General features: G+C 38.2%; 1 protein-coding gene across 5 annotated transcripts in view; it reads right to left on the bottom strand.

Annotated features, from left to right (window-relative positions):
- The window catches only part of rbks (ribokinase), an 83,854-nt gene that overhangs the window by 47,276 nt on the left and 11,420 nt on the right, over window positions 1–25,158 (bottom strand). For all 5 annotated transcript variants that reach the window (XM_088353734.1, XM_088353733.1, XM_088353737.1 and 2 more), the window contains exons 3-6: window positions 8,400–8,532; window positions 5,448–5,511; window positions 3,883–3,945; window positions 2,573–2,737 (exon numbers count right to left, since the gene is read on the bottom strand). In XM_088353734.1, the coding sequence (XP_088209860.1) occupies window positions 2,573–2,737; window positions 3,883–3,945; window positions 5,448–5,511; window positions 8,400–8,532 (425 nt within the window). The remainder of the gene's footprint in view (window positions 1–2,572; window positions 2,738–3,882; window positions 3,946–5,447; window positions 5,512–8,399; window positions 8,533–25,158) is intronic.

The raw sequence follows: 25,158 nt of genomic DNA, 5'->3' as shown, positions 1-25,158 counted from the left end.
AATTAAAAAAAAAATGTCCACAGCAAGGCTCTGAGCTGCAAAGATGATCTAACAACTGCAATCAAAGAGAGTTGGCACCAAATTGCTGAGGAATACTGTATGTCACTCATCAAGTCCATGGCTTAGCGACTGCAAGCTATCATAAAAGCTATAGGCGGTGTATATATACTGGACTGTCTCAGAAAATTAGAATATTGTGATGAAGTTCTTTATTTTCTGTAATGCAATTAAAAAAACAAAAATGTCATACATTCTGGATTCATTACACATCAACTGAACTATTTCAAGCCTTTTATTGTTTGAATATTGCTGATTTTGGCTTACAGCTGAAAAAAACTCAAAAATCCTATCTCAAAATATTAGAATACTTCCTCAGACCAAGTAAAAAAAAAAAATTTATAACAGCAAAACTAAATCAAACATTTGAAAATGTCCATTGATGCACTCAGTACTTGGTTGGGAATCCTTTTGCACGGATTACTGCATCAATCCGGCGTGGCATGGAGGCAATCAGCCTGTGGCATTGCTGAGGTGTTATTGATGCCCAGGATGTTTCGATAGCGGCCTTCAGCTCATTTGAATTTGTAGGTCTGGTGTCTTTCATCTTCTTCTTAACTATACCCCACAAATTCTCGATGGGGTTCAGGTCAGGGGAATTAGCAGGCCAATCAAGGACAGTGATGCCATGGTCAGTGCACCAGTTACTGGTGGTTTTGGCACTGTGGGCAGGTGCCAGATCATGCTGGAAAATGAAATACTCATCTCCATAGAGCTTTTCAGCAGATGGAAGCATGTAGTGCTCTAAAATCTCTTGGTACACAGTTGCATTTACTCTGGACTTGATGAAACACAGTGGACCAACACCAGCAGCTGACATGGCTCCCCAAACCATTGCTGACTGTGGGAACTTCACACTGGATTTCAAGCAACTTGGATTTTGCTCCTCTCCAGCCTTTCTCCAGACTCTGGCGCCTTGACTTCCAAATGAAATGCAAAACTTGCTTTCGTCTGAAAAGAGGACTTTGGACCACTCTGCAACTGTCCAGTGCTTCTTCTCCATAGCCCAAGTCAGACGCTTCTTCCGTTGTCTTGAGTTCAGAAGTGGCTTGACCATGGGAATACGGCTATTGTAGCCCATTTCCCGGACACGTCTGTGAACTGTGGCTTTTGATACCAGGACTCCAGCTTCAGCCCACTGTCTTTGAAGCTCCCTCAAATTCTGGAAGCGGCTCTTCTTCACAATTTTGTTAAGGCTGCGGTCATCTCTCTTGGTTGTGCAGCGTTTCCGGCCACATTTTTCCCTTCCAACAGACTTTTTGTGGATATGCTTTGAAACTGCACTCTGTGAACAGCCTGCTCTTTGAGAAATTTCTTTTTGTGTCTTACCCTCCTGATGGAGGGTATCAATGATGGTCCTCTGGACAGCAGTCAGATAAGCAGTGATTTAGTTTACTGAACCAAGCTGAGTGTTTTTAAGGCTCAGGAAACCCTCGCAAGGTGTTTCGAGTTAATTAGATGATTCAGGTGATTAGTTGAATAGCCTACTTGTATACTTTTTCATGATATTCTAATATTTTGAGATAGGATTTTTGAGTTTTCTTAAGCTGTAAGCCAAATTCAGCAATATTAAAATAATAAAAGGCTTGAAATAGTTCAGTTGATGTGTAATGAATCCAGAGTGTATGACATTTTTGTTTTTTTAATTGCATTACAGAAAATAAAGAACTTTATCACAATATTCTAATTTTCTGAGACAGTCCAGTATATGTGTATATACATACACACACACACACACATAGTATATAAATATATATTTGTGATTTATATTGTTTTTTATAACATTTGCTGCTGCTAAATGTTATTTCACTCATTTTCATTGCATTATTGTTACAATGCCCTATTCATTGCATTATTATTATTATAACTTTTCTAAGCACTACATTGTTTTTTTTTTGCCTATCCATTCTGATCTTTTTTTTCTTTCTCTTTAAAGTCTTTCTTACATATTTTATCCTGGAATTTCATGTCTAATTTCATGACATACAATGTTTTACAACATTGATATCAATAACAATAAAGGCAATTTTAATCCTGATTACTTTAGTTCAATGTAAATAAATGAATGCTTAGAATGCTTAAAATAGAGTAGAATAATAGAATCTATTGTCATTGTAACATGTGAAATGCACAATGAAATTAACATTCGTCTCTGCATCCATGAACAAAAATAGCGAGATATTAAAATAAAATATTCAACCATTTCCAATGTAATTTATTCCACTGATAGTCCAGTGGTTAGGATTTGCCTTTCCAACGCAGAGATCCAGGTTTGATTCCCGTTGTATCCAACTGCAAAGTTTGTGTTGAGAAAAAGTGAGACAACATTTGGAATTTTAATAAAAAATTAGGGACGCATGTTACATTACATACTTTGATTTTAGATGAATTTTATTTTAAATTGGATCAGTAAGCATTCGATAGACCACAGATCACATCTGTGATATGGTTGATAAACGTTTTTCGTCTTTAAAGTTTTAGCCATAAAAAAGAACATATGGAGGCGTCCACTGACCTTTATTCTCTCGAGCCATCCGTAAAGCCTGCAAAGAGATTTGGGGAGAAATCTCAAGCTGGCACACCAGCACTTTTGCAGAACTGATGGCTGGAAGAGCATCGTGAAGCTCCGTCTTGCTCAGCAGCATGTTGGCACCAGCCACGATTACAATGGCATTCTCACCTGTTTGTATAAAATATAGAAAGTCTTTACACCCCTTTTCAGGTGTGATGGTTTGGTGGGTTGAAGGTGCGTGTGGGTGGACCAAGTTTAGCTGACATGGACATTGACATAGAGGGAGTGAACAAAGTTTGCTCGTCTTCCAATGAAAGGAAGCAGCTACATTCCTCCCCGTTCAATTTCATTGCAGAAAAATGCTCCATAATTATGCCAGAGGTTGTTTTTGAAAATATAACAAAGATGACAATTTAGGGTTTGTACACATTTTTAACGGCCAGATTCATGGAAATTTTAAGGACTTAAAAAGCCAGTTTTGAAATTTCTACGGTACGATAAAAGAAAAATATCAGGTGTGAATCACGTATTTTGCATAGCCACAGATATATCTGAGATTTACATAAAGGATTTTGAGTCTTGTGTGTGCATTTATTAAGGCATAGGATTTTTAGATTTTTTTCAGTAAATAGCGAATATATTTGTTCTCCCCCCAAATAGGTGTTGGTGAGGTTAGTGAGGTAAAAATGAGTAATGTGTAGCTTATATTTTCAGTTGCAAGAATCTATTATTAAAATTTACCACTGGGAAACGCTCCCCTCTTTTTTTGCATGGCCAATAATAAATGTGTTTGATTTATACGTAGTCAGTGCACTAATACACATTTCATAGTGCCATGTTTAGGTGTAACATGCACCTGCTCTTTTAGGCGAGACCCGAAGTGGGCGATGGCGCTTCATAGGACAATGTCGTATGAACTAATGCTAGCTGGAGTTGATCACAAGAGAAAAGAAAATCCAACGGCAAAGTGAAACTACTGGAGAGCAGTGTCGGCGTCATTTTTTGGCAGATTTGGTGAGAAACATGGCACCAGCACTTTTCAATCCTTAAAAACACAACATTAAAAAAAATCAAGCATTTTCAAGGATTTCAAGCACCTGTACGAACCCTGAAAATTTCAATAATGCATTCAATACATTAATTTATGTAATTCAAAGGGACACAACAGCCACATTTCCACGGGACGCAGAATGAATTGGACCAAACCTAAATAATATCAAACAAAATAAGCCCCTGGGCCACAATTTAAACCTGCTTCTATCTACTCTTGAGTGGAATGGGAGTGATTATGGACTGGATAGAAATGCGCTTACCTGCATCGTTTACAATTATGGAGGCAACGCCAGTGGCTGCATTAGAAGTCTGTCCAACAAAACCTAGAGTAATCGAAAAGAAAGAAAAATAAAGCAGACTTTTAAAACACAATTTGACCAAATGTAGCTGCGACTTTGCTTATGTTGTCCTTTAAATATTGGTAGAATGCAACTAAGTAAATTATTCACTTGAAAAAAATAATCACCCTTACTGTACCTGTTTTTCAAAATATTTTTCTGTGGGGGTATTGAATTCCCTGAGCCTTTTTTGTACTTTTTATGATTTGATTATCCTTGTTTTCTTGAATTTTCTTTAAATGTGTTGTTGTTAAGTATTTTCGACTTTGGGGCATTATTTTTTTCACCTGGTCCATTTTTTAAATGTTTTCCCTATATTTTGTGACACAATATTTTACTTCATGTATTAGACATTTGTATAAAGTTGGGTGTAGATATCTTAGTGTTTTGTACTCAGGGTTGGGTAGAGTTACTTTAATCATAAGCCGCAGGGTTAAAAGTTTGGGGAAAAAGTAGTGGCTTATAGTCCGGAATTTACGGTACTTGTATTTTGCAAGCGTTTTTATTTCACCCCTGAAATATAGCATGCAGTTGAAAACAAAAGCTTATTGTTCAATGTTTACTGAGGAAGGGTTTTATAAGTTATCAGTAGTTAAAAACTGCTATCATGCATTTTTTAAAAAACATTTTTATATATGTTTGTAATCTGATTGGAAATTGCAGAGAAATCAACAATACAGTACATATATACATTCATTTACTGAAGCCTATGAATTACTTAAATTAAACCGGGGAGTTTTAAAGTTAAAAGGAGTATAAAGGTGCAAAAGATTTCTTGAACAACAACAAAACAAAATACATTTTGAGCATTTCCCCCACTTCCAAAAAATATTTGAGAAACTGTGGCTCTGACGAGTGTTTGAAATGTCAAGTAGCTTTGCCAAAATGTTTTACGCACAGCCTCTGCAGTGTTTTAATGTTTTTTTTAAATTAATTATTGATCATTTCATTTAATTGGAGTGGGGGAATGCAAGAATTTCAGGACTGTAGTTTTCAAATTCAAGTATATTTTTATCATATTTATTTAACTCAGGTTTTTGCAGTGTAGGCACTGTAGACCAATAGTTTGTGGCCTCTGTGTGCAACTCTTTGAAAAAAACAGTACAAAAACATATTTGAATTATAACTAGGTATTGTATTGTATTCTTTAACAAGTGCAATTACTATTATACCATTATTTTGTTCCTCACATCTTCATTCATCTTCAAACTTTGGCAGAAGCAGTTTTTTTGCAAACTTATAATCAACTTTGACCTTAAAATGTTAGATTCTGGACTCCACTTAGTCACTTAAATGATTCTGACTTCAAGTAAGAACAGGAAATAAATTACAAGCATACCTTTGTTGCAACTTAATTTTTTTTAAAATAATGGATGATTTTAATACACGGATCAATGTAAGAAGAAAAAATACAGAAACTGTAAACTAAAAGGCTGCAAAGTTGTCCAAGGATTTAGAATGTGAAAGCCCTAAACTCTCCTGCTTACCTGCATACACTCCATTCTCCTTGAAATTCTGAAGATAACTGTCTCCAAAGGAGTCTGTTCCAACCTAGAATATACAGAAGACAAAATGATTACAACAAGGAAGGTGTAAAGTGGGGTCGGACTTGGTGCGCAGTAACATTTTAAAATTGTAAACTTAAAGGTTTTCCCCATATTCTTAAACATGAAAGGAAATAGAACATATTTTTTGCATACAATTTATATATATATATTATTGGTAAATTTTAATTATTTTCCAAGATAATGCATTTTGAAGACAGCATGTCTTGTCTTTGTCATCCTGAGCTGTTACGTCAAAAAACAAGAACCCTACCAAGCCAGTGGCTATATTGTTTTACGTGTTAATCAGTATAAGACCTTACGAGTGTTTTCAGATAAGTTTTGGACTTTTTTGTGTCGCAGGTTAGTGCAGTGATGGTACAACAAAGGTTGAGCAGCCAAAAATGGGCTAACTGGCAAAAAACAGGTGGCTAAATGGGACCGAGCAACACAAGGCTGCTGCAGCTTTCTGGAAAAATGTGAGGCTGGCTGACCAGCCAGGCTAGCCGGGACCCAAAAAAGAAAAGTTTCAATGGCGATAAACCTGAAGCTGGCCAGGAATAAAACAAGTGACACGGAAAACCAGTAATTATGCCAGGCTAGCCGGCCATACAAAACACGGTGGGCAGCCAATGAGCACCGACCGGAAGCAAACAAAAACTGGAAAGCACTTAACAGCCCGAGCTAGCCGGACAAAATTATACCAACCGCAACATACGCAAAGAACATATAAAAACATACATATTTGCATAATTGTGAAGAAGAACACCACACGTTTTGTGCCTAATGGTAAAAAAAACATTCTGTTTGAGAATAACTTTCTCCAATGGAGTCTTTACCAACCTAGAATATACGGAAGACAAAAAATTACAACAAAGAAGGTGTCAAGCAGGGTCAGACTTGGTTAGCGGTAACGTTTGAAAAGTGTATACTTAAATCTCTGATGACTTGGATTTTCGTGTGCCCTGCCAGCATACTGGCATGGTGCCGCAATTGAAAATGCGTACAATATCGAACACACAAAAGTCAACAGAAGCGCGCACGCGCAAAGGCACGACCAGGTGCGCCAAGCCTCGAAGACACGATTACCCCGCCTTTACGCCTCTTCCTGCCCACCTCGCTCAGTTTTCCTTTCTTCAGTCCACATATGTAGCTACTTTGAGCTGCGGAGAGGGTCCCCACCTTGGCCTGAGGCACCTGCTTCGAACCCACGCTTTCCAAAAAACATGCCAAAATACGGGTACTTGTAACGTTTGTGATGATGGGTAGGACCGGTATTGGTTGCTTGACCCCATCCACTTTGATAACTGGCCTTCTGTCTTGGATGTTTTCGATAAACCTGAATGTCTATTTTGGGGTTCTCCCCATGCCCAGAGAGCTACTCCTGCACTGGCTTGTTATCGATCGGGTCTCTTTGTTCTGACAGAGGTGGGGCTCCGACGCTTTGGTGCTTGGGTTGAAAGGCCATACTATGCTTACTGATCGGAGACTTTTGGGTTGCGCCGTATGGGAATATGGTTGTTTGAAGGCAGGCGAGAGTGGGTGGCGTATGCACGGAGTCTGGTATTGATCAAGAGAAAACGAGACATGGGGAGTTTACACCATGAAATTAAGTTTTGGGTGTTGCGAAAAAGTTAGTGAGCTATAGCCGACTAAGTGATGCAGTGCGTTTATGGTTATTGTAACACACAAAGGTCTTTTTACTATTTATATATGATCAGACATAGATAACTGTAAGGCAGAAGAGAGGGCATTCTGAATAAAAACTAAAATTTCATTTTTAAGTCAATATGGACGACAACGATTTCAATTGATTTTACAGAGTAAATCTTACCAAACACACAATATCGAAAGAAGTGAAAAGCACGTACAGTGACGTTTTTAACTGCGCCAAACAACCCAACCCCCCTTGCCCCTGTTATTTGCCTAGGTGTTTTCGGATGATGTGGCCATTCAAGAAGGTGATTACAAAGACGAGCACATGTTGAGTAGTGCACGAGAAAAAAATGAGGATGAGGGCTGCATCACACAGACATGTCTTTCTGGGTTGTTTTTTTTTGTCATTGGTGGTTTCTGCGGTCATGGACCAAATTCCATTCACTTGTCATTGTTCATTGTGGATTAAAGGGAACTCCGGCAACTTGACATTGACGCGGATAATAAGGAGAGAGAAGTGTTGCAATTTTTACAGATAACTTCTACTGCTGTTCAAATCAAATTGTGAACTTGATGTGTGGGTGCAAAAGTCAAAATATTGTAAGTTGTAAATAGTCAAACTTCCCAGTTTGACTCTATCATGTATTATATGAATAATGTTGGAAAAAACATGGACTAGTTTCGCTTGAATAAATAATTCCAGACGTCACCGTGGTGTTTTGTATGCACATTTGTATGCTCTCCATTTTCTTAAGTATTGCTCAGCTATTTACACAAAAAGATAGTAAAGGTAAGAATTCAAAAAAAACAGGAAAAAGCCGCACTGTATTCAAAGTTGCAGTTTAAAATTTGGGGAAAAAGTTGCGGCTTGTAGTCCGGAATTTATAGTATTAAATGTCCTCCCGTGGTTTCTTGATTTAGAAAATTTGAAATAGAGATTTTTATTTCTCTAACTGCCTTTGTGGTTAATGGCACAATCTGACATCAGGAGGATGACAGACAGATAAGTACCGTGATCAAGTTTGTAAATAGAAGGGAAAACAGAGTAATTCATTCATCATGACCTAAATGTTGAAATCAAGGTGTTCCATATTACCAAAAAAATGTACGCATCATCAGACTATTAAGGTTTGTGGATTCTTAAAAGTAAAAACATCAAGTATTGTGTATCCATCCTATAAATTTATAGTCCTGGTGTGGTGAAAATTGTACAAAGTTCTGATGGTTTACACTACATACCTTTGCAACCATTGCTGTTTTAGCACCCAATCTTGCTGCTTGTATACACTGGTTGGCACCCTTTCCTCCAAAGCCAATGAAGAAGTTGTGACCATGGATGGTTTCCCCTTCTTTTGGAAGCCTCGGTGACTGGCTGAGGATGAAAACAAAAAGTGGTAGGTGCAATCAGGATGAAGGAATGTTGGGATTCATAATCACCTATGTAGACAGAACTTTTACCTGCTACAATACAGAGGAATGGCATTGCCTTGAACTCGCTTATTTTACCTATCCTTTTCACAAGATGATTATCGTTCAATATAAAAGCTCAAAATGCACAATATGTTGATAACAAATTGACTAAACAAAAAACATAAATTGTGATTGATATATTTTCAATGATTAGGCTTTTAAACAAACACAATCATCATTTTATTAGATTGTTCCATTATTTCACAGCACCTCTAACAAAATGGTGCTTCCCTTTTGGTCATTCAAGGTTTATAGATCTAGGAGGCAGTTCATGATACAAATTATACATTATCAATGCTATTTTATGACTCAATAATAAACCCAACATTTTCAGACTGCTAATAAATTGACCACTGGAAATCTTTCTATATGACTTTGACTTTAACCTCACAGCTCTTTTCTTTTTATACAATTTTGATCTTGTGTGAGTGTTATACTGTATTAAAAATAAATATATAAAGGATAAAAAAGAACACTTTATTCAATAAGCAATCATTTGGCTTTCATTTTGTAGATAATTATCTTTTTCTTAAACTTAAACTGTGCATACAAAGTATTTTAATCTTTCTCCTATGATTTACTATTTGACACAGTAGCATTTTTTCTGACCCTGGCACTAGCGCTACAATCTAGTATTGGCAACCCTAGCATTAGCGGTATTAGTGACATTGACGTCGATGACATTTTAAACTGAAGTCAAGCGCCATCAAATACAAAATCAGCAAAATCAAGGCCTCCTTATGAAATGATTACAGTCAATTTTATGACGACCAGTCATATCGTCAGGCGGTGTAGCAACTGTAAATAACTTAAGAATAAGCATGTACCAAGGCAATAATTTCTCTAAAAGAGTGTTAAACTAAGGCTAGTTTAAAATGAACTTAATTGTGATTTTAAGAAAAATGTAGCTGCAATCCTTTTCCTGACAGTACACCTATATAAGTGGTGACAGAAGGCATACAATTCATTAAATAAATTAATAAACAAATTAATAAACAAATAGAAGAATACACAAACAAATGAATGAACAAATGTATACATTAAATAATTAATAAGGGCATCTGGTGCTCTTCAGCAATGTTGTGGTTTTTTTTTCATCTAAAAGACCTCTTGCGGCACGACATTCTATGTGAATATAAGGACTTGACGATTTTGGTTAAAAATGAAATGTTGACGTCGGTCACGACTTTACACTTTTGATGGATTTTAAACAATTAAAAAAAAAACGTATTTATAAGTTTTAAAAAAAATACATCTTGCACTGAAGTTTTAGACAGCAATAAGTGGTTTTAAATCCGTTCAAACTTTCGTAGCCCATAGAAATAAAAAAGCTCCTAAAACCTTGTTAATAACTTGTTTAAATGACACAATTAACTAGTTGGAGGGTTTTGGGATAATCAGTAGTTTCAGATTACAAAGTACCTGAACGGGAAAATATTGCCTTTATTTACGAAGAGCGCATCAAGTTACGAAGATTGCCTCTAGTGACGAAGACAAAAATACAGTATAGCACTCACTGCTTTGCACCGCTCCCAGTTTAAAAAGAAACTGGCTATCGCTTCAAATCTGCCTGGCCACCAGTGCGCATGCCTGCTCCCAGCATGCTCTTTGTGACACTGTCACAGTTAAAAGGTCACTAACGAGAAGGAGGGTTCCTGGCAGGATAGCGGTTAGGAAGACGCAGCTATTCTTCATTTAGCTCAAATGAAATACATTTTAGCACATTTCCATAAAGTAATGGAAGTTCATGGAAACGAATCACCCTCAAAAAATGTTGAAGAATCGTCCAATTGCTACGTTTGCCTCACATATTTCCGACGGATTGTCAAAAGATGGCAAAAGCAGACATCATTGGAAAAACGTGAGGCAAAAAAGGTAAATTAATATTTTTATTAGTTCCCTTATTCCTGTTTTTTTACATTATGTGCCTCTAGTTTTATGTTTTTATGCGGTAATCTAATTTTAACATGTATTTGTTCAATGTTCTGATGCTCTTTTATGATTTATGTACTTTTGCAGGGCTTGGGACGGATAAGCGTATTTAAGTACAAAATCCGTCACTACTTATGAAGTTTTCAGGTTACGAAGCTACTCCCAGAACTAATTACAGTAAAACCTCGGTTATTGCGGTTAATGGGGACCAAAACCCATTAAAAGTAGCGGCAAATATAAATATATATATATTATTATTTTTTTTTTAAATTATTTTTTAGACCCGGTTAATGGGGAAAAAAAACCCAGCAAAAAGTGAAAATCTGTGAAGTAGCGACGACCCTTCAAAAAATTTTTTTTCATTAGGTTAGTGGGGACCAAAACCACCAGCTAAAAGTGAAAATCTGCGAAGTAGCGACGCCCCCTCAAAACAACAACAACAAAAAAAAAAAATCTCATCTCATTATCTGCACAGCTTATCCTTATTAGGGTGACTCGCTCCGTCGCGTGGCCCGGGACTGACCTGCAACAACCCCCCACCCCACTTCCCCTGTCCCATCAAGCCGGCCGCCTTATCCCGCGTCCGTTGACGTTCTGCCAAAAAAACCCGCAAAAAGTGAAAATCTCCGAAGCAGCGACGCCCCTTCAAAAAAAAAAATAAATAAATATATATACATATTTTTTTTTAACCATTACAGACCGCGAAGCTCTGAAGCCGTGAACGTCGAACGGCGAAGTAGCGAGGTCCCACTGTAAATTCGTAAGAGGTACCACTTTATTTTTCAAATAATGAATTAACTAAATGTATTTAACTTATTACCCAGCCCTTCATATAACCAATCAATCAATCAAGGTACTATGTTGTTATATTTAATGTTATCACTGTTCTATATTCTGTGTACAGCGACCTTGGCAGTCCTGAAAAGTGCTTCTAGATAAAATGTATTGTTATTATTATTATTAATTCAACATGGATCCCTTACCTAGATAATATAGCCACGTGCAAATAGTTTAGACACAACTGTTTCTATATTAAAGCACGAGTTTTGGAGGAACAGTGAATTGGGATATCTTAAAGGTATTAGAAGTATTTTCTTAGCTTAACTAACAGAAAAACTATTTTACACCAAATTAGACAAACAAACAAGCGTCTCCGAAATTGCAAAATAGAAAAAGCATAGTTAAATAGATGAGAGAAACATAATAACTGACTCGTGAAAGTTAGTTCACATAAAGTTCTCAATTTTTTTATTGATACAGTATATTCATTTTATCAACAAATGATTACACTCGGGTGGGCAGCACGGCGGCGCAGTGGTTAGCGCTTGTGCGGCACAGTTCATGTCATGGGAACCTGTTGTGGGTTCAAATCCAGCTCCAGACTTCCTGTGCGGAGTTTGTATGTTCTCTCCGTGGTTGCGTGGGTTTCCTCCGGGCACTCCGGTTTCCTCCCACGTTCCAAAAACATGCATTTCAGGTGAATTGGCCGGTCCAAATTGTCCCTAGGTGTGAATGAGCGAATGAGTTGTCTGTCCCTGTGTGCCCTGCGATTGGCTGGCAACCAGTTCAGGGTGTCCCCTGCCCACTGCCCGGAGATGGCTGGGATGGGCTCCAGCCCCCCCGCGACCCTGATGAGGATAAGCGGTACGGCTGATGAGATGAGATGAGATTACACTCGGGGCAGCAAGACAGTGCAGTGGTTAGCGCGTGTGCGGCACAGTTCTGAGGTCATGAGATCGAATCTCCTGTGTGGAGTTTGCATGTTTTTGACACGCTTGCGTGGGTTTCCTCCGAGCACTCCGGTTTCCTCCCACATTCCAAAAACATGCATTTCAGGTTAATTGGCTGGTCCTAGGTGTGAATGAGCGAGCGAATTGCCTGTCCATGTGTGCCCTGCAACTGGCTGGCAACCAGTTCAGGGTGTCCCCTGCCCACTGAATAAAGATAGCTGGGATGGGCTTCAGCGACCCTACTGAGGATAAGCGGTGCAGATAATGGATGGATAATGGATGGATGGATGATTACACTCATGAGCTCTTTCCTCCAATCATCAAGCAACTAGTAGGTGAGTTATACGGGCGAAGGACACTAACAGTATCTTGCCTGCATCAAATTGCGGTTTGGCCTCAGGCCACTGGTGTCACAGAAACAAAGGATCTGTTTTTTTTTTTAAATGTTTCCATTAAACTGTTTCTTCCATCATTATATTTTTCCCCATACATAGTTTTGTGTTGGCAAGCTTGTTTGACGCAGGTCTGCTATATTACAGTAAACTACCGTAAATTCCGGACTATAGAGCGCACCTGATTATAAGCCGCACCCATCACATTTTAAGGGGAAAACCGATTTTGTCCATACACAAGCCGCACCTGTATATAAGCCGCATGCACCCACATCAAATAAACACGAAATTAATCCAAGCCATACTTCAAGTCCCGCGATTGAAACTAAATGTCCTTCATTGAAGCACCTAGTCCAAAAAACACATCCGCCAAAATGAACGTAAAATGATATAGGTACTTAAAATTTGTTGCAGACTTGCAGATTCTGGGTGCCCGTTGATAGTAATCCAAGGAAAAAAAGTGTATATTTCCAAAGGTAAGGGTGGGAAAAATATATATTTATTATTGTCCGCCGTGTCCACAAAAACTCACCTTTTCCCATCAGCCCGCGTTTGCTCCGCCCCTCTTTTTTAATTTGCTCGTGCAGAATAAGTGTCTCAAATAAATACAAATAAATACATTAGAAAAATATACAGTTGCAAATACATATTACACATATTTACAAAGAAAGACGGTACATCGAGAGAGTTTTCAAAGCTTCAATAATAATAATATCACTTTCATCCTAAACCATGCCTTTGGGAGGTAGCCTCACACTATTAACAAGACGCTCGCATTGCTGCAAATTAATCTGTTAAGGAAATAATTGCCGTAGCCATTGGAATCAGGGAATGTGCTTGATTGCTGTTGAGATTGTCAAGATTGTTTTCTGTTATTAGTGTCAATAAATTTGTTCAAACCAAAAAAACAGGGCAGACAAGTGTCCCGGCTCCTAGGCTTTGTAGCGCATTATGAACTGACCGGTAACGGATAATGGATAATGAATAACGAAGATAGAACCATAACCCTTAAAAATCCCCCCCCCCATCGCTTCTTCCTCCTTGGTAATGACATCTAAGTTATCTTTCTCAATATCGAAAACGAACTTTATCATGATGACATTGTTCCACGCTCCTTTACTTCAATACACCCAAGCAATGTGCCCGTGTGCTTTTAACGTGGAAGCTGCGTCATAAGCCTTATTTTGTGCAATTTGCACGATGAGGGTATGTTTACGCTCAAAAGTTGTAATCTTCCTCGGCGCTTAGATTCCACTGGTCTAAATCTTACCTCTCATACTCGAGCGCCGCTGGCGGCCGTTAAAAACATTAAATAAATTGGCCGCATCTCTGAATAAGCCGCAGGGTCTAAAATTTGGGAAAAAAGTAGCGGCTTATAGTCTGGAATTTACGGTAACTCAATCCCTACTTTACCAGTAACAGACTGTGAGAATTTGGGAGCCTACTATTATTGGTGCTTTTGCATCGTCGTGTAAAAACACTAAATGCCAAATTTTAGAACAGGATGTAAGACCAGCAAGACTGTAATTCTGTGAGAGGGAAATGGAACAAAGGCTGAACATTTAGACACACACACATTCAGACATGCATACAAAACCTTATACTGCTCCTTTTTTATCACCTGTGCCGCCACTCTAAGAGCCATGCTGAAAAAATCCTATCAAAAAATAATTTCCTGTGAGAAAGGGACCCCAGGACATTTTGCTCTCAAACAAGAAATACCTAATGTGATCTGGCACAGTGATAACTACTTGAGAACCTCTGAAAGGAAATGCTTTGATTAGAATGATTTTGAACTTTTTCATTGTGAAACGTTGAGATTGTTCTATCACAAAACTTATATGTAGGACGTAAAACTCAGGTTCAAATTGAAATAAAAAAGGCATACAAATGTCTATATACATTGTGACGTTTTCACACATGAAAATAGGTCAGGGTTTAAAAAGGTGAGAAGGGTGTGGAAGAAAAAATTTTTTTTTTTATATAATACGCATCCCTATCTACCCATCCCAGCTATCTTTTGGGCTGTGGACACCCTAAACTGGTTGCAGACAGTCGCAGGGCACACAGAGACAGACAACTCACTCGCTCATTCACACCTAGGGACAATTTGGACCGGCCAATTAACCTGACATGCATGTTTTTGGGAATGTGGGAGGAAACCGGAGTGCCCGGAGGAAACCCACGCAAGCACGGGGAGAACATGCAAACTCCACACAGGAAGGTTCGATCTCATGACCTCAGAACTATGCCGCACACGCGCTAACCATCGGGCCGCCGTGCTGCTACGCACCCCTAATTTTTTATTAAAATCTGTAACAAATTTTGTTTGAATTTTTTTCAGCTTAAAATAATTAGCATTGAAAGAGACAAACATTGTTGAATACATGTAGAGATGATTCAAATTGTTACTATGAACACAATACCAACATAAATTTACAATGTATTAATTTTGTTTCCGTCAAAGTCTGGTTCATAATCAGATACACCAAAGTTTCCCACATCATACTTTTTTGTGTTGATCTATGTCTTTCAGGACGACTCTGTTTTCTCCACTGTCTTACATTTGAATCTGGCACCATGAATAAAGATATTCTGATAATGAGATAAAATCTATCTGTGTCATGTACGAATACATTCAGCTATGCTGCCTGCACAAACTACACTTATTTGAATTAAAACGCATCACCTCAAACCCTCAATTCACTCCGGGAAATCTCACAATACCGCCCAAAAATACGGACAGATATGACACTATTATATCAATTAAATACAACAAACAATAAACATGAAGGAGGGAGTATTGTAGGGCTAAACTAAATCTAGACATGCCATTTCCTAATAATGTACAGGGGGAGTGGGAAATAATTGGCTGCTAGTTAAAAGCTCCGAAAAATTCCTTAAAAACATTTTCTACTAAAAATGTGATATACAACCTCATCTCATCTTATTAGCTGTACCGCTTATCCTCATTAGGGTCGCGGGGGGCTGGAGCCCATCCCAGCCATCTCCGAGCAGTGGGCAGGGGACACCCTGAACTGGTTGCCAGCCAATCGCAGGGCAGACAGGGACAGACAACTGACTCGCTCATTCACACCTAGGGACAATTTGGACCGGCCAATTCACCTGAAATCCATGTTTTTGGAACGTGGGAGGAAACCGGAGTGCCCGGAGGAAACCCACGCAACCACGGAGAGAACATACAAACTCCGCACAGGAAGTCTGGAGCTGGATTTGAACCCACGCAGGAGGTTCTCATGACATGAACTGTGACGCACATGCGCTAACCACTGCGCCGCCGTGCTGCCCGATATACAACCTATACAACATAATTCAAAACAATTATGGAGAAGAAGCAAAGATTGAAAACTTCAATAAATCGTGCATTGTTAGTTTACGCTTTGGCAATTTGCGTTCCAACAAGGTAAATTGTAAATGACTCCCACCACAGTGTCCCCTGCTATATTAGTGCTTGATAATTTTCCAATCTTAAGCAACAAATATATTACACCCCTCAAAAAGAAATTATAAATGTGCCTAACACATTGTTGTCATTATTAAACTCCCTGCATAGATCGACAACCGGAGTACCACTTCCATCTACCTTTAGTGGATGTGCACCAGCACTTGTGTGACAAAAATAGAAAATATATTAATCATATGACAACAAATATTGCTGTTGCCCACACTACCCTGCAATAACTCCAACAAACATATTAACACCAAACAAAGGAGACAAGGCACTGTTGGTTGACATTAGGAATCACTATTACGTGTTTCTTGATTTTCAGGCCATCTGCATGAACAAAGTCGCTAGTAATTATGCTCCAAAAGAAAATAAACCTTTAAACTATGCTCCAACTACAGAACCATCAGTCTCATCAGCCATGCAAGTAAATGTATGCTAAAAGTCCAAGTAAACAGACTGAAACAACAAGCTGAAAACATCCTAGCCGAAGGCAGGTTTCAGAGAGGGAAAATGCACCACCAAACATGTTTTTTAATGTGTGCATCCTATGTGAGACACTACCAGAGAAACCTCTTTTACATTTGTTTATTTCAAGTAGATGTTCAACACTAGTATGGCTAGCCGCTTTCTGTGCCACCATGCGAAAGAACCATATGGGCTAGAAACTAGTTCAGGCCATTGAACAATTGTATGCCAATGCCAACATTGCTATAATGATCAATGGTACCAGTGGAGGTTTTAAACCACACTCTGTGTGAGACAAGGCTGCATTTATTCAACATCTTCCTGGAGAGGATCATGTCCGAAGCTCTGGAACAACCTGAAGGTAAAGTCAGTTTTAGAAGAGAAAAAAAAATCACTAACCTCCGTTTTGCTGAGGATATTGCCGGTTTGGTAGGAGACAAACAGGAACTCAGAGATCTGGTCAATTGCATGGACGAAGCATGGAAATCAGCAAATAAAAAAACTAAAGTAATGACCAACAACCACCAAGGTTTAACCACTAACATCCTCTTCAACCACAGAGAGCTAGAACCTGTCACTAAATTTTAATATCTTGGAGCTATCATATCAGACGAGGAGTTAGGACCAGAAATCATGGCCAGAATAACTGAAACCACAGAAGCACTTGCGAGACTTAAAACAATCTGGATTGACAAGAACATAGCAGTGAAAACCAAGATCAAGCTCAGGCAAGCGCTGGTTACTTCCATCTTCCTCTACGCTTGCTCGACATGAACTCTCAGTGCAAAATTCGACAAGAAAATCCAGACCATGGAGAAGTGATGCTCCAGGAAACTCCTAGGCATCAGCCACTTAGCCCATGTGACAAACGAAACGGTGCACAAGACCATCAGAGGGCACATTGGTTGTCAACTGTGCGCAAACAGAAACTTGACTGGCATGTTCACGTCACAAGATCATCAGGATTGGCCAAGATAATTCTCCAGGGCAGAGTCCAAGAGGGCAGGAGTAGGGGAAGACCAAAAAAGAACTGGGCCAACAACATTAAGGAATGAACTGGTGCCAACTTTACCAAGACCCCAAAACAGGCCAGGAACCGTCAACAGTGAAGAAAGCTGTCCAGAGTTGCATCCTCATGCGGTTAAACGATCCGTGAATTGTAATAAGGGATAAAAAAACTAAACCCCTGGTAACAAAAGTGGGTACACCCTTAAGTGAAAGTTCCTGAAGTTCAATATTTTGTGTGGCCAATATGATTTTGCTGAACCGCTTCAATCTTCCTGGGCATGGATTTCAGAGCCTCACAAATTGCCACTGGAATGCTCTTCCACCCCTTCATGACAACATCAAAGAGCTGGGGAATATTGGAGACCTTGTGCTTCTCTACCTTCAGCTTGAGGAAGCCCAAAGTAGTTCTATTGGATTTAGATCTGGAAACATGCTTGGCCATTCCATCCCCTTTACCCTAAGCCCCTTTTAGAAAAGCCTTGGTCATCTTAGAGGTGTATTTGGGATCATCGTCAGGCCGGAACATTGACCTGCTACCCAGTTTCTGGAGGAAGGGGATCATTTCTTTCTCCAGTATTTCCCAGTAAATCCTTGACTTCATGTTTTTCTCAATGAAATGCAACTCCCCAATTCAGGTTGCATCCATGCTTCTACAGACACCATGCTTGACAACACAAATATGTTTTTACTCCTCACCTGGTTGCCGCCACACATGCTTCCCACCATGAGAGGCAAATAAATTAATCTTTGTCTCATCAGACAGATGATAAAATTCCAATAAGCCATGGCCTTTGTTGACAGACTTCTTTTCATTGAGTCAAAGTAATTTTTCTTAAGCAATGTTCTATTAAACATTAAAATAAAATCTCTGCAGAAATGTGAGGGGTGTGCTCACTTGAGACATACTGTATTTGCGCCACTGTATCAATTAATCTAGCAATTTGACAGTATTCGAAATTGCGAATGAATGTGAACATATAACACTTCCAATGTGATTTTACTAGTCAGATTATTTGGAGGCAGGAATAAGAGCAGCAACATATTTTTATTTCAGGATAAAAAGTATATACTGTATGGTGCTATGAGTATTTGAAAATCTTTTCAAAAACAATAAACATTCCAACCATAATTTTTCAAATTAAAAAAAAAAGTAAAAATGGTGACTTCAAGCTACAGTTCAGAAACATTTTTTCATGCCTCACGAACACTTAATGAATGAAATAACAAACGAATTAAGAGTTGTGGGGCGGCAGTGGCTCAGGAGGTAGAGAGCTCGTCTTGGGATCAAGAGATCGCAGGTTCGATTCCCGGCTCCTCCGTGTTACATGTCGAAGTGTCCTTGGGTAAGACACTGAACCCCTAATACCCCCAATAAGCAGGTTAGCGTCTTACATGGCTGCACGGCCGCTATTGGGAAATGTGAAGCACACTGTAAAGCGCTTTGGGAAGTCTTGACTTGAAAAGCGCTATATAAATGCAAATCAAGAGTTAAAATGCGTAAAAAAATGGAAGCAATAATATTATAAAATATAATAAATATGTTCACAGATAAATTCTGCTAACATGTAGCACAACAGAAAACCCTGCATCTACCTGCTACTCCACCCTACTAGCTCAGGTCACGTCACGCCTAAATATGTCTATAGTCACAGTGGCAGAAGTAGAAAAATTGCACGGAAGCGTTATGCAGCCTTAACTACCCCTAGCTTCAGGTCGGTTTAATCAAGAAATCACTTAAATAGAAATTACAGAACTTGTCTGAGGAAACTATTTCTGCCAAAAAAAGACATAAAAAATGCTGCGGCTTTTTTGTGTGAATAGGAATTCAGGACCAATTGTTTCAACATATGCCACAACTTAAAAAAAGGATACAGAAAAAAAAAATCAAATTTACTGTATGCTGTTGGTTTTATATTTTTTTCCGATGAACACAGAGCTACGGGTGCAATAATATGTTGCTGAAAATTCCTGCAAGGATCAACAATTGAAGCACATCTCATGCAAATGAGCCATTGCTCCCTTACCAAGCACCACAGTCATTGTGCCAGCATCAGTATGCTTTTAAAGTTACCATGACGACCACGAAAATATCAATAGAAAAAAATGAAGTGGACAACAGAATTGCTTGCTTTCTCAGTTATTGTGATTGTGAAGATCCATAAGACTGCTTACGACACATCACCAAACAATTACATCAATATTGTATTCTCTTTTAACAATTTCACAATCACATCCGAGTCCATTATCTGAAATAAGTAAGCAACAAAGCTGAAGCTCATGTTTGCATTACATCTATCTATCTATCTACATCATGTTATTTTTCACACTGGGAAGGACAGAAAATGGCGGACGTAAAAATTGGATAGAATTGTCTTTAATGTCGTTGATATCAACGATGTGAAACATTGTATGCAATGAGATTAGACATGGCACTCCAGGGAAAACATGTAATAAATACTTTAAAGAGGGGAAAAAAAGATGATCAGCATAAAAGGCAGAAACAATATTTACAATGTAGCTTAGAGACTGGCTGTTCATAAATGAAAAAGAAGAGTGAAATAAAAAGAAGTGCAACGTTTAGCAGCAAAATAAATAAATAAATAAAATCCCAATGCATATATTTTCACATAATCATGCAATAACATTTAGCAGCAACAAAAAAGAAAAAAAAGAGAAAAAGTTGCAAGATATGTTTTCTCAGTTTTGTGCACTCATTAAGGGTGCACAAAATGGCACAATTACTGTGTTAAAATAGCACAATTGTAATAAACAAATCTAACTAAAATGGAAATGGGTCACTTTGGTTATATCTTACAAAAAGGATAACAACGAATAGAGCACTTTTATATTTGCTTTTAAAATTGTTGAGCAAATACAGAAAGTAGCCTTTAAAACTTCAAAGTGTATGTCAAATAAAATACATTGCGTAATAATAATGTGTTCTGTGCGTTCGCACTGGTCTAAGCAGTTTGTTTACTGAATTTGCAGAATATGGATTAGGCAGCAATATTTGCCGTATTTATTCATATATAATGCGCACCTCGAATTCTTGATTAAAAATAGTTATATTTTGTTTCACTATTTTTCAGCTCAAACTAAGCACTGTAAGTGACAAATGTTGTATAATACGCGCGGACATGATTGAAATCATTTAATGACAACGTAAACTATGAACTCAATGAAATGATCTGCATTTATATAGCGCTTTTCAAGTCAAAGACTTCCCAAAGCGCTTTACATTGTGCTTCACATTTCCCAATAGCGGCTGTGATCTGTGCAGCCATGTAAGGCGCTAACCTGCTTATTGGGGGTAATTAGGGGTTCAATGTCTTACCCAAGGACACTTCGACATGTGACACGGACAAGCCGGGATTCGAACTGGGATCCCTTAATCCTACAGTAAAACGATCGCTCTACCTCCTGAGCTACTGCCGCCCGACCAACATAAAATGTAATGTATTTATTTATTTAATGTCTTCAAATTCTAATTCATCATGAAATACACCAAAGAGTTGTTTCCCGTAGTCATGCCTTTTTTTTTGCGTTTATTTATATCTTTCAAGACGACTGTTTTCTCCATGCTCTAGCACTCGTCTCTGTTACCATGACCTAAAATAGTGTGATAACGAAATCAAATCTAATGCCTGTTAATAAGTCTGCTATATCACTAGTGGGCTAGTGGTTAGGATTCGATGCGATCACTGCCGCGAACCGGAGTCAATTCCCTTTGCATCCAACTTTTCGATTGATCAATCATTGCACAAATACGGTGACTTACTACTTCGTGTATAACGCGCACCAAAATGTTAGTTATTTTTAGGTTGAAAAATATGCTGATATACACAATAAATACAACTTATTTTATCCATTTTGATGCATGATCTTGAGTCAGATGACATCAGTGTACAGCATCATTAAAGGGCCAATTACAACTCTGCCTCATAAAAAAGGCTAACCACCATCCGAGCCCTGGGCAATTTTGAGCACATTTTTATTCGACCAGTAGAAAAATAGTCAACCTCCTGAGATGAATAAAATAAAAAGGTAAATCCTGCTTTTACCTCAAATTATATTATTACAAAGCTGTGTTAAAATTAACGAATGCTTATAAAACATATACATTTTAGCAAGAAAACCTTTTAGCATACTTCCACAGTAACAATCAGATTCAAACGATTAAAGGGACATTATCTATCATTAAGCCCCTACTAGTGGTAAACAAAATAAAAACCTTAAGAAATACAGATTTAAAATAACATGAACTTTCTACAACAGGTACTCCCCAGACCAAAAACCTCCAGAAAGGCTGAGCAAAAAAATGAAGAAAATGGTGTGGTTTGGTCACTTTAAATCTTTGTTGATTATAGTCTCCTTTGAGCTTTGTAGCAGGGCGATACGGCGACTGAGTGGTTAGCGCGTCTGCGTTACAGTTTTGAGGTCATTGGATCAAATCCAGCAAACATCCTTCCTGTGTGGAGTTTGCATGTTCTCCCCGTGCTTGACAGGGTTTCTTCCTTCACTCCGGTTTCCTTCCACATTCCAAAAACATGCATGTCAGGGTTATTGGCCTGTCTAAATTGTCCCTAGGTGTGAATGAGCAAGTGAGTTGTCTGTCTCTGTGTCTCTGGCTAGCAACCAGTTCAGGGTGTGGCCTGCCCACTGCCCGGAGACAGCTGGGATAGGCTCCAGCACCCCCGTGACCCTACTGAAGATAAGCAATGCAGATAATGGTTGGATGGATGTGCTTTGTAGCACTTGTTTTCTGTTGCACTACACAATACAGTGACATCTAATGGTCAGATACAACAGTGTCCCCTTTAACAACTTATTTCTTACATTAAATTACAAATAATCAATTTAACTCATATGATTTTCCTAAAACATTTTCTGTCAACTTAATGTATATTTTCCCTTGTTTCATGTATACATTAATCATTTTGCTTTTTAAAAAGTAAAGCTCTTGTTTTACTAAAACCGTGTAATTTGACAGGGAGCCTTGGCAGTAGGGGGAGCTGTATGTCTTTGACAATCTGTTTGACTCCTTGACTGACTGAATCTGTTCCTTCTTTTTGTAAGCAGCAGGACTTTTCATTTGACCCTACTTTAGACAACATAACCTTTTGTATTCAAACAAAGAAAGCACACACCAAGTCTGCAAATATGTGTGTGTCTGTGAGTGCCACTCGTTTACGTTCACAAACATCCACTGACTTTTCAAGCAAACTGCATATTTCCACTTCAAAGCCATGCATATCACTTTGAAGAACTTCAGATATACTGCATTCCTGCTAGCCTCTTCTATCCGCGGTCTGAGCTCCATCTATAAAGCTACATTAGCAACGAAGGTAATTCCACCTGTAATTGATATCTCCTGGCCCTGATAATGAAAGCGGCATACAAGGCAGAAACTGTGATGAAATGTTTTAATGAGGAAAAACAAAATATACTAATTTCAAAGAAAATATTTGATGTAAAGAATTGTTTGAACTCCTTAAAGGCACACCACAAGATGTCGCTGTATTCTGTAGTGCAACCGAAAACTAGTGCTGCAAAGCACAAGGAAGAATAAAAACTACGGAGACTCAAAGTCAACAAACCACACAATTGTTTTTGCCCAACCTTTCAAAAGGTTTTTGTTTTGTTTTGGGGAGGTACTTGTAGCAGAAAGTTGGCGGGCAATCATGTAAGCTCTCTCTCGGTGAGCCTAATTTTATGTAAAATACAGATTTCTCGACCTAGGAATATAAAAAAAAAAAGAAAAAAAATACATGAGAGTCCAAGTCATTTTGAGACTAAAAGGCGGAAAACAAAGGGTCCCCAAACTTTTAAGGGCTACATTACTTTTCCCTTCTCCGATGAGGGGTCAGCGTCAGCTTGTAAAAGAAAAAATGTGACGATTGCACAAGTGCCTAAATGTAAAAATGCGTTGTTTTCCAGAATACCACTATCAACTTTTCTCACAAAACAAAAGTTGGGAAAATCATCATAACACTGTTAATGAAATAAATGATGATCAAATGACCCTCTCTGGATGCTTCACAAAAGTCAGAAAATAAATAATACAGCTGTTTACGAAATAAAACGAATAACAAAATGACACTGACATGGGTTCTTAACAGAAAAAGGGCGATTCAACATGAACTTTCTGTTGTGCCGTGCAAATTTAACAGATCCAAGATAAGCTTATTTGTTGGAGCACAGGACCACCAGATGACTTGCGAAAAGGCAGTACTCTATCTCATTATCAGACTATTTTTTTCTTACTGTACCAGAGACGTATGTTGGTTTTGATGTGGGTTTTACATGTTACAAAGACAATGAATTTTATTTTACTCACAATGACTAATTTGTTCATCATTGTTACAGCTGAACTGCCCAATGAAATTAATTTCCTTCTCGGTGCGTGACTAAATATAGTGTGAGAATGAGATAAAAGCCAATGCTGTTCATATGTCATCTATACAACTGGTAGTTGAGTGGTAAGAGTTAAGTGCTCTTGCTGCAGCAAACCACCTGCAACCAAAAATGTGCATCCAGACTTTGAGTTCTTTATCAGGTAGAAAAAGACGCGTGTCAAAATTATCTTTGGTATTGTATATGACGCCAGACCAAATGTGGATGCAGGCCTTGTCCATCTGCACGCCGTAGTTTGGGGACACTGTGTTAAACAATACACAATGTCCCTTTAACACATTTAGTGCACTTGAAGGTGACATATGTCAAAATTAAATTTACAATTTATTCGGACTGGCAGCAAAACAAATTCAAATAATAATACTTCAAAATGTTCAACGTAAAAGCAATTTAAAAATGATTCTGTCGACCGACATTCGCTCTTTCTTCTTTATGACGTACAGAAATACGTAATTAGCCTTTATCTCTTGATCTCCAACCTGTCATAATCTTGTCAAAAGCCAGAACAATTTTTTGGTCACCAACCATTAAGACTACCTGGAATATACAGCTTATGGCAACAGACTATTAATTATGTCTATAAAACATAAAACACACATTTTTTCCAAGTAAATATCTGCAGACAGTTATTATTAATCTCCAACCCGAAGGTTATGAACTGAAAAATGTTAGTGATTTTAATTAGGAACTTCACAAGCTTTTAGGACAAACATTTACAATCCAGAAGCTGCAGTAACTAGGTTTCAAGTACTTTCTCATTTTTTATGGGAATACACTTCTGCAAATATTTTCCAAAGGCTTATAGAACAAGTCAAAAATAAAACTAATGGAAAATTGTGGTTAGTGTTATTCACAAGCAATGTTTTGAAAAGACTCCCCACTCATTGCCTCTGACAATGGAGCAATCACAAGCTTGAAACTTTGATTTTCACCTGATTTCGTATTTTTCCCTTGCTCACACATTCCTTCATTCCACAAAGTAAAAATTATAAATGCATGACTATTAGGGGTAAGATCTTGTGCCGCAGTCACAGGTTCCCATTACAATCTGAATTTTCCTGCGCTTCAAACAGGGGAAAAAGGTTTCATTGCTTCAGATTATTTCCCCTTTATTTCGG

This window comes from Urocampus carinirostris, chromosome 15, assembly GCF_059441175.1.
Source record: "Urocampus carinirostris isolate Australia breed hairy pipefish chromosome 15, RoL_Ucar_1.0, whole genome shotgun sequence".
Taxonomy (NCBI): domain Eukaryota; kingdom Metazoa; phylum Chordata; class Actinopteri; order Syngnathiformes; family Syngnathidae; genus Urocampus; species Urocampus carinirostris.
The sequence above is the reverse complement of the archived record's forward strand: the minus strand, read 5'-3'. Positions and strand labels throughout refer to the sequence as shown.